This window comes from Oncorhynchus gorbuscha, unplaced genomic scaffold, assembly GCF_021184085.1.
Source record: "Oncorhynchus gorbuscha isolate QuinsamMale2020 ecotype Even-year unplaced genomic scaffold, OgorEven_v1.0 Un_scaffold_437, whole genome shotgun sequence".
NCBI classification, from domain to species: Eukaryota; Metazoa; Chordata; class Actinopteri; order Salmoniformes; family Salmonidae; genus Oncorhynchus; species Oncorhynchus gorbuscha.
The window spans coordinates 253,717-263,911 of NW_025745283.1; the positions used below are offsets into that span (position 1 = coordinate 253,717).

At 45.8% G+C, this 10,195-nt stretch overlaps 1 protein-coding gene and 1 long non-coding RNA gene across 2 annotated transcripts in view; both read left to right on the plus strand.

The window, feature by feature from the left end:
* Positions 1 to 8,924, plus strand: part of LOC124018220 (rho GTPase-activating protein 44-like) — a 20,658-nt gene extending 11,734 nt beyond the window's left edge. The window contains exons 3-5 of the mRNA XM_046333479.1: positions 459 to 604; positions 2,367 to 2,795; positions 7,015 to 8,924. Coding sequence (XP_046189435.1) covers positions 459 to 604; positions 2,367 to 2,795; positions 7,015 to 7,199 — 760 coding nt within the window. The 3' untranslated portion in view covers positions 7,200 to 8,924. The remainder of the gene's footprint in view (positions 1 to 458; positions 605 to 2,366; positions 2,796 to 7,014) is intronic.
* LOC124018221 lies at positions 3,017 to 6,766 on the plus strand. The gene is made up of 3 exons (XR_006835591.1): positions 3,017 to 5,285; positions 6,092 to 6,241; positions 6,273 to 6,766. It is a non-coding gene; the product is annotated as an uncharacterized LOC124018221 (long non-coding RNA).
* Positions 8,925 to 10,195: the final 1,271 nt, after the last annotated feature.

Genomic DNA, 10,195 nt, shown 5'->3' on the forward strand with positions numbered 1-10,195 from the left:
GGTTGGAGCAACACAACAGACCCAGATACTATATAGTAGGTTGGAGCAACACAACAGACCCAGATACTATGTAGTAGGTTTGAGCAACACAACAGACCCAGATACTATGTAGTAGGTTGGAGCAACACAACAGACCCAGATACTATATAGTAGGTTGGAGCAACACAACAGACCCAGATACTATATAGTAGGTTGGAGCAACACAACAGACCCAGATACTATGTAGTAGGTTGGAGACCACTGACATTGATTTAGGTTATTTGATGTTGATGATGATGATGATGATGATGATGAAGGGCTCCCTTGTAAAAGTGACCTTATTCTCAGTGGACCCTGTTAAAATAATGGTCAAATAAATGAAGAAGGACATTTTCTGTAGCGATGATGTTGCGATGTAGTTTGACATGTATCTATAAGTGGACAGTGACAACAGCCTGACATCCTCTCTCCTTCACCAGTACACTGAGGAGTAAGGAGAGCTCTCCAGTGATTGGTCACAAGGGGGTGCAGGTGGCAGGTCCGACGGCGCCCCCTGGTGTTGGCCAGCAGAGCTGCAGCCAGTCGCCCCACTCCACAGAACACAGCCCACACACCATGCGCAAAGGTCAGCGGTTCAACGTCACAGTTGGGATCCATATCTTTTGGAATCTTGTTGTTTTACCTAGACAGCAAATGTATGACTTTTTTAGCGGGTTCTAGAAGGATTCATAGTAAACCTGTTGCTGGATGAAGTCCTAAACACATTCCATGTAGATTCTCCATTCAACATGAGCCAGAAAACAGACACTTCATGTATTATCCATGTCTAATCTAATTTGTTGGTTATCAAAATGTTTATATTCATTTGTTTTACTGTATAAAACTGGGGGTTTGAACCAAAATTATTTTCCCAATCGTTTTTTGTTCTGAACTGAATCATTTGGGGCGGCAGGGTAGCCTAGTGGTTAAAGGGGCGGCAGGGTAGCCCAGTGGTTAGAGCGTTGGACTAGTAACCTGACGGTTGCAAGTTCAAACCCCCGAGCTGACAAGGTACAAATCTGTCGTTCTGCCCCTGAACAGGCAGTTAACCCACTGTTCTTAGGCCGTCATTGAAAATAAGAATTTGTTCTTAACTGACTTGACTTGCTAAATAAAGGTAAAATACAGAGTTGTTGTTACGTTCCATTGTTCTGACCAGCAAAATAAAGTTCTGAACTGGTTGGAACCAGACAAAATAAAGTCCTGAACTGGTTGGAACCAGACAAAATAAAGTCCTGAACTGGTTGGAACCAGACAAAATAAAGTCCTGAACTGGTTGGAACCAGACAAAATAAAGTCCTGAACTGGTTGGAACCAGACAAAATAAAGTTCTGAACTGGTTGGAACCAGACATAAGTACCGGTTTATATCGTTCCTTTCTGTTCCTTTATACATTCAGCTCGACATTAAATTACTTCACCAATCAGTGCGGATAGAGAAGCTTGCTGTGGAGCGAGTAAGCAATTTAATATGAATCGGAAAATCGTTAAGAGCAAATTGTATTTTGCCGTAACAGCATGGTTTAATCATAATGAAAGACAGACACACACACACTGTGCCAGTCACAGCGTAGGGCACAAGATGCAACTGAAATGTTGAGGGTGAGGAGAGAGTGAGAGATGATGGAGGAAGCTTGCTTTGAAGCGCTGGCCATCTTGTTATGACATGCATTATCTGAATTAGGCTCAAATAAATGATGCCTACAGAGGAGAGCCTTCTATGGAGGAACGTAGCAAGCTAGCTAACAAGCTTGTGTGTGCAGAGCAGCACTAGATTTAAGAACACGTCTTACCTTTTTATGGTTAATAAATCCAATGTGAAACACGGTAACAATAGTATCCTTAACCAACGTTGAAAAGTCAATCCATTCTTCTCCAATTAAACATTTCTCCCTAATTTCTGAATCATGCTTGTAACATTGTCAATAGGCTACAGTACCTGCTTCAGAGGGGAGGGGCAGGTAACCTACATACAGCCACACCCACTGGAAAAGATTTCCAGCTGGCAGGCAGACGCTGGAATACGTTTCTGAGTGACAGAGTGAGGGCTTTGCAGAGGCTCTTTGTTGCAATTTTTGTGGGACTGGGAAAAAAATGCCTGGAACATAAAATAACGTTATTAACCGGTTCCCATGTTTTTAAAAATAATGGTTCTGTTCCGGAACAGTATAGATCACTTTTGTTTTTGGTTCTGGTTCTGTTCCTCAAATAATTTATTTATTTTCCGGTTTTCGTTTTTTTTCCCTGACCTGTTCCAACCCCTGGTATAAAGGTAGGTTTAGTTTTAGATGTGTTCATTTACTTTAGATATTCATGTTCATGTTAACTCTCTTTTTTTTCTGTCTCCAGGCTCTAAGAAGCCGGCCCCTATCCCTCCAAAGGTTCCAGCTGGGTATGGCCAGTCGGGTGGTTCTGGTGGGATTTCGGACCAGTCCACAGGTCAGCCGTCGCCGGTCAGCCTGTCCCCCACCCCTCCGAGCACCCCCTCGCCCTATGGACTGGCCGGTCCCCCACAGGCCCCTGGAGGACTAGGGGCCTCCTCCCCTGGTCAGACCCCTCTCTGTGGCTCCCTAGGGTCCCTGGGGTCCCTGTCCTCCCCCCCTTCTCTGACCGGCACGCTGGGCAAGTCTCGGCCCACCCCTAAGCCCCGGCAGAGGCCCAGCCTGCCACCTCCTCAGCCGCCCACCGTTCCTCAGCCGGGGGCCACCCCTGTTGGCCCTGGGCCCCTGGAGCAGGGCATCCTGGACGGACTGTCCCCCGGGGAGAGCATGTCCACAGGTAAACAGCATGACGATCACGTAACCACGGCAACGACACCACCACTACCACCGCAGGTGGGGTCAGGGACGATGCAGCCGCGTCCGGCTCTCAGACTGGCTGTGGCGCTGTCCAATGGAGACGGTGGACAGGTGTAGCTAGTAGGACGAGGGAAATCAGCATCCTATCACTGCTGACTCACCCGTTCTATAAAATAATGTGTTATTGAATAACGGTGGCCTTTATTTAGACAGACAGACGCAGTCGTCCCGAGAAGAACAATATGTTGTAAATATTAAGATTTTGTTGTACATTGCAGAGAGAAACCTACACTGTGTATCCATTGCTTGTGTTATGTGCTGATGTTTCTAAGTATTGTGAGGAAACATCAGGGAAGCATAGCGATGTCCTGCTTGTATGGAAGTTTCCATTAGATTCATCATGTGCTTCCTCTTCTGTTTATCCCTCATACACAACGCCAGAGCTAGGTAGGTCCCAGGCTTTTACACGCATAGAAATAGAATGACTAGAACAGAACAATCCCCCTCATTCCATGGCAATTGTGACAGTGTATTCACCGTCATTTGGCGGCACCGTGCGTTGTTATAAACGCCTCAGCCATCGTGGTGCCTGAAAGTCCAGTGATGCCCAGTCATTCTGAACGGAGGCTAATGACTGTTTAGTCTAGATTAAACTATAGATGACACTACAGTGGCCTGGAAATACGACGATATTGCTAAAGTCAGCGAATAATTAGTAGGAAACGAGTTTGCCATCGACAACGATGTCGTCAAATTCACTTTAGAGAGATTAGCTATCAGACTTAGTCAGAAATGTCTAGCAATGCTAACGTTAGCTAGAAAAAACCCAGGACTGTCCCTCAATCTCAGCCAGCTAGGTCAAGTTATATTGCATCTAAGGTCAATCTGGCTTCATCACAGTGATAAGAAGAAGGTTTTCTTACTAATAGCTTGTCTCCTTTTGAAATATCATTGGGTTTCCAAGCCCAGTGTAATGCACTTTAGGCTAGATCTTCATCAGTGCCCATTGGCAATGCATTGACCTTCAGTAGGGCACCAGGGCTCAAGAGAATCTTCATAACAATGTTGTGACGCAACGTGCATCCATGAATATAGACAACATTGTTCCACTCATCATGGAATGTTGACTGGAAAGGGGAATGTCTATTCTAGTCATTCTAATTCTATGCTTACTCTCTCAGGACAAACATGGCTCATTCTAGGCTGGTCCCAGACCAGTTTGTGCTCTTACCAACCCCATTGCACATTGGCAAGCAGTTCCACAAGGAGTTGGCAAGAGAGCAGAAACAGGCTGGCAACCAGGCTTATTGAAGAAGTGGTCACTCAGATAGGCCTACTTCTTGTCTGATGTCATAATTATGATCTGAGGTGTTCCATAGAAATCTAATTCTAATATTCTATGAGGTTCTCTGTTCTACCTGTCAGTACCAATACCAGTCATTCTCTGTGTCCCTGTGTTCTATTCATGATTCTCTTGTTCCCCTGCTCTGCTCTACCTGCTACTATGTTGTGTACCAGCCGTGTGAGGCCAGGGGAGTCAGTGTGGTGTGGGCTAAGTGTGAGGGGGCCGTTTAGGGTAAGCCAGATTTGACCTCGCCCGCCAGTAACGTTACCGTACTACGCTCCATCTCTCACCGCTCCGCCCGCCTCGCCCCGCCTGGCCTGGTGCTGTGGCTGCCTCTGGGTTCTCCTGCAGCCTGCTTCATGCATACGTCTTGTACCTGTTAGCTAAACAGCTAGCTATCAGCCAGCCATGCTAACGCTAGCTAGCTGCCCCATTCTGTTTGAGTCACAATATCAGCCATGCTAACACTAGCTATCTGCCCAATTCTGTTGGTGTTACAGTATCAGCCATGCTAACACTAGCTAGCTGCCCCATTCTGTTGGTGTTACAGTATCAGCCATGCTAACACTAGCTAGCTGCCCCGTTCTGTTGGTGTTACAGTATCAGCCATGCTAACACTAGCTAGCTGCCCCGTTCTGTTGGTGTTACTTTAGTCGGCATGCTGTTGTTCAGACTGTACGTACTGTATGCATGGCTTATGGACGTCCTAGAGCGCATCACGTACACTGCAGCGCTCACCATTGCAGACGCCGTCGCTTCACCCAAAGGTCCATCTTTAACGCTTCGGCCCTTTTTACCATCCCCATGGCAACAAACGTCGCCCCTGCTACGGGACAGGCGTGTGGGCTCCACAGGTAACCCCCAGGTGACCTCCATCCCAGACCCATGGCTTCAGGACAGACCCATCTGTTTCACTGTCCTCCCTCAGACAGCATCGCCTCCTGCTCAGTTTGTTTCACTGCTTTCCCTCCAGAGGTCTCTGGTGTTATACCTACTAGCCCAGTAACACAGTATGACTACCTCCCTGTTATAGACCTAGCTTCTCCAGAGGTCTCTGGTGTTATACCTACTAGCCCAGTAACACAGTATGACTACCTCCCTGTTATAGACCTAGCTTCTCCAGAGGTCTCTGGTGTTATACCTACTAGCCCAGTAACACAGTATGACTACCTCCCTGTTATAGACCTAGCTTCTCCAGAGGTCTCTGGTGTTATACCTACTAGCCCAGTAACACAGTATGACTACCTCCCTGTTATAGACCTAGCTTCTCCAGAGGTCTCTGGTGTTATACCTACTAGCCCAGTAACACAGTATGACTACCTCCCTGTTATAGACCTAGCTTCTCCAGAGGTCTCTGGTGTTATACCTACTAGCCCAGTAACACAGTATGACTACCTCCCTGTTATAGACCTAGCTTCTCCAGAGGTCTCTGGTGTTATACCTACTAGCCCAGTAACACAGTATGACTACCTCCCTGTTATAGACCTAGCTTCTCCAGAGGTCTCTGGTGTTATACCTACTAGCCCAGTAACACAGTATGACTACCTCCCTGTTATAGACCTAGCTTCTCCAGAGGTCTCTGGTGTTATACCTACTAGCCCAGTAACACAGTATGACTACCTCCCTGTTATAGACCTAGCTTCTCCAGAGGTCTCTGGTGTTATACCTACTAGCCCAGTAACACAGTATGACTACCTCCCTGTTATAGACTAGCTTCTCCAGAGGTCTCTGGTGTTATACCTATAGCCCAGTAACACAGTATGACTACCTCCCTGTTATAGACCTAGCTTCTCCAGAGGTCTCTGGTGTTATACCTACTAGCCCAGTAACAAGTATGACTACCTCCCTGTTATAGACTAGCTTCTCCAGAGGTCTCTGGTGTTATACCTACTAGCCCAGTAACACAGTATGACTACCTAGCTTCTCCAGAGGTCTCTGGTGTTATACCTACTAGCCCAGTAACACAGTATGACTACCTCCCTGTTATAGACCTAGCTTCTCCAGAGGTCTCTGGTGTTATACCTACTAGCCCAGTAACACAGTATGACTACCTCCCTGTTATAGACCTAGCTTCTCCAGAGGTCTCTGCCCAGTGTATGACTACCTCCAGAGGTCTCTGGTGTTATACCTACTAGCCCAGTAACACAGTATGACTACCTCCCTGTTATAGACCTAGCTTCTCCAGAGGTCTCTGGTGTTATACCTACTAGCCCAGTAACACAGTATGACTACCTCCCTGTTATAGACCTAGCTTCTCCAGAGGTCTCTGGTGTTATACCTACTAGCCCAGTAACACAGTATGACTACCTCCCTGTTATAGACCTAGCTTCTCCAGAGGTCTCTGGTGTTATACCTACTAGCCCAGTAACACAGTATGACTACCTCCCTGTTATAGACCTAGCTTCTCCAGAGGTCTCTGGTGTTATACCTACTAGCCCAGTAACACAGTATGACTACCTCCCTGTTATAGACCTAGCTTCTCCAGAGGTCTCTGGTGTTATACCTACTAGCCCAGTAACACAGTATGACTACCTCCCTGTTATAGACCTAGCTTCTCCAGAGGTCTCTGGTGTTATACCTACTAGCCCAGTAACACAGTATGACTACCTCCCTAGTGTAGAATGTGTAGCCCAGTAGACCACAGTATGACTACCTGCTGCCTTTTTCAAACAACAGCAACAGAATGCAGTTTTTTCTGACTCAAAAAACTAAATTTCCTTTCTGCTTTATTCCTTTTTTTACACACCATCATCACCTCCTCCTCCTCCTCATGCTTCTCTTCACCACCACCACACCATAATAATCACATCCCACCTCTGTCGCCATGCCAACCCGCTAACCATGCCATCATTAGATTACTTCAATTATGAAATCCCCTCCATCAATGTGAACCTGGACAGCCTCATCGATGAGTTCAGCGGTGCTGCCCCCTGCAGGCGCTACGGAGCGGTGACACACTCTCCTCCCCCGCGGAGAGACGATAACCCCGACCACGACCCCTACGCTGAGGACGACGAACCCCAGGACACCACCTTATGACATCGTTACCCTGAAACAGCCCTGTGATGTGACATCATCAGAGCTTGCCCGAGGCCGGCACCGTGGCACTCCTACATCCAGCTAGCTGTACATACTGTTAGACTGTAATGCTCGCTCGCTCACACCGCACTGCCACGACGCTCCCAGACAAAACGAACAAACAAAGCTTCTTCTTATACACCACAATGCTCACCTGACCTTTGACCTGAAACTCCAGGTCTGAACCATGACCTCTGACATGGAACTCCAGGACTGAACCTTGACCTCTGACCTGGAACTCCAGGACTGAATTCCCCCCCCCCTCCCTCACATTATGCTATACCTGCAAGCTGCAAGCAAAACTCATCTCTTAGAAATACTACGCAAATAGTAATGTAAACTCAATGTGAGCAAACAATAACACACCACATGCCATATAGAGGAGGACCAGTTGCCTTTGGAAGGAAGAAGACATATGGATTATATGGAGGTTTATTAAATGCCATGTTCAGTATTATATTTTTGCTTTGTGGATACTACAGTTTTTTTCCTCTCTTTGAAACAGTGATCAGTATTTTTTGTGACTTTTTAAGTAATTTTTTTGCCTTATATGAAAAGCCTGCACTTAAATTGCAATACTTGCATCGCATATTCACAAATAGTTTGGCCTGACCCTAAAGGAAAGAAACTCTTAACCTGACTGGTTGGGTAGATGTGTGGGTAAAGTGGGTCTGATTGGTTGGGTAGATGTGTGGTTAGTGGGTCTGTCTGGTTGGGTAGATGTGTGGGTAAAGTGGGTCTGATTGGTTGGGTAGATGTGTGGTTAGTGGGTCTGTCTGGTTGGGTAGATGTGTGGGTAAAGTGGGTCTGATTGGTTGGGTAAAGTGGGTCTGATTGGTTGGGTAGATGTGTGGGTAAAGTGGGTCTGATTGGTTGGGTAGATGTGTGGTTAGTGGGTCTTCAGGGTCATGGTGTGTAGTGTACTGTATTCCTAACAGGGTAATATGATAAGAGAGTTATTAGTCCTAGTTTTCTGCACACTATAGAGATGACGATGAACAGAGTCTATTGAATAATGCAGTATGAAATGCATAACTAACCCTATTCTGTGGAAGGTTTGGGTCCATTCCATTTCAATTCAGTCAATTTAGGAAGTAAACTGTTTACTTTCTGAATTAATGAATTGAAATGGAATGGACCCCAAACCTGATGTCTGTGTCACCCCTGTCCCCTGTCCCTATTCTTCCCACGTCTCCCCCATGTACACATATCTGCATTGATACACAGTTAAGAGACATCTGTAGGATTGCTTTGTAAGTAGCAATACTTTATTTGTACAGGGTTAAAGATGAATTCATGCACATATTTCCACCAGCACAGTATTAGAATGTCTATGGAATTAGAACAGTGCATTGTTGCTGTTCTCAGAAGGGGTTTTCAACTATCAAACTGTATCGTTCCACCATAATGATGCACATGAAATGTGTTTTCGAGTTGGGTCCAGAATACTAACTAGCCATTTCATTTATGTTCCCAAAATGAAGGCCCCTTATTGCTTAAAACCTTTCTGGATCTAATAGCAGAGCTGTGCTCACAGAGACTGAGGAGTGACATCATACCTTTCAGACTGAGTGACATCATACCGTTCAGACTGAGTGACATCATACCTTTCAGACTGAGTGACATCATACCTTTCAGACTGAGTGACATCATACCTTTCAGACTGAGTGACATCATACCTTTCAGACTGAGTGACATCATACCTTTCAGACTGAGTGACATCATAACTTTCAGACTGAGTGACATCATACCTTTCAGACTGAGTGACATCATACCTTTCAGACTGAGTGACATCATACCTTTCAGACTGAGTGACATCATACCTTTCAGACTGAGTGACATCATACCTTTCAGACTGAGTGACATCATACCTTTCAGACTGAGTGACATCATACCTTTCAGACTGAGTGACATCATACCGTTCAGACTGAGTGACATCATACCTTTCAGACTGAGTGACATCATACCTTTCAGACTGAGTGACATCATACCTTTCAGACTGAGTGACATCATACCTTTCAGACTGAGTGACATCATACCTTTCAGACTGAGTGACATCATACCTTTCAGACTGAGTGACATCATACCTTTCAGACTGAGTGACATCATACCTTTCAGACTGAGTGACATCATACCTTTCAGACTGAGTGACATCATACCTTTCAGACTGAGTGACATCATACCGTTCAGACTGAGTGACATCATACCTTTCAGACTGAGTGACATCATACCGTTCAGACTGAGTGACATCATACCTTTCAGACTGAGTGACATCATACCTTTCAGACTGAGTGACATCATACCGTTCAGACTGAGTGACATCATACCGTTCAGACTGAGTGACATCATACCTTTCAGACTGAGTGACATCATACCGTTCAGACTGAGTGACATCATACCGTTCAGACTGAGTGACATCATACCGTTCAGACGGAGTGACATCATACCGTTCAGACTGAGTGACATCATACCTTTCAGACGGAGTGACATCATACCTTTCAGACGGAGTGACATCATACCTTTCAGACTGAGTGACATCATACCTTTCAGACTGAGTGACATCATACCTTTCAGACTGAGTGACATCATACCGTTCAGACTGAGTGACATCATACCGTTCAGACTGAGTGACATCATACCGTTCAGACTGAGTGACATCATACCGTTCAGACTGAGTGACATCATACCGTTCAGACTGAGTGACATCATACCGTTCAGACTGAGTGACATCATACCTTTCAGACTGAGTGACATCATACCTTTCAGACTGAGTGACATCATACCTTTCAGACTGAGTGACATCATACCTTTCAGACTGAGTGACATCATACCTTTCAGACTGAGTGACATCATACCTTTCAGACTGAGTGACATTATACCTTTCAGACTGAGTGATATCACACCTTTCAGACTGAGGAGAGACATCACTCCTTTCAGACTGAGAGACATCATACCTT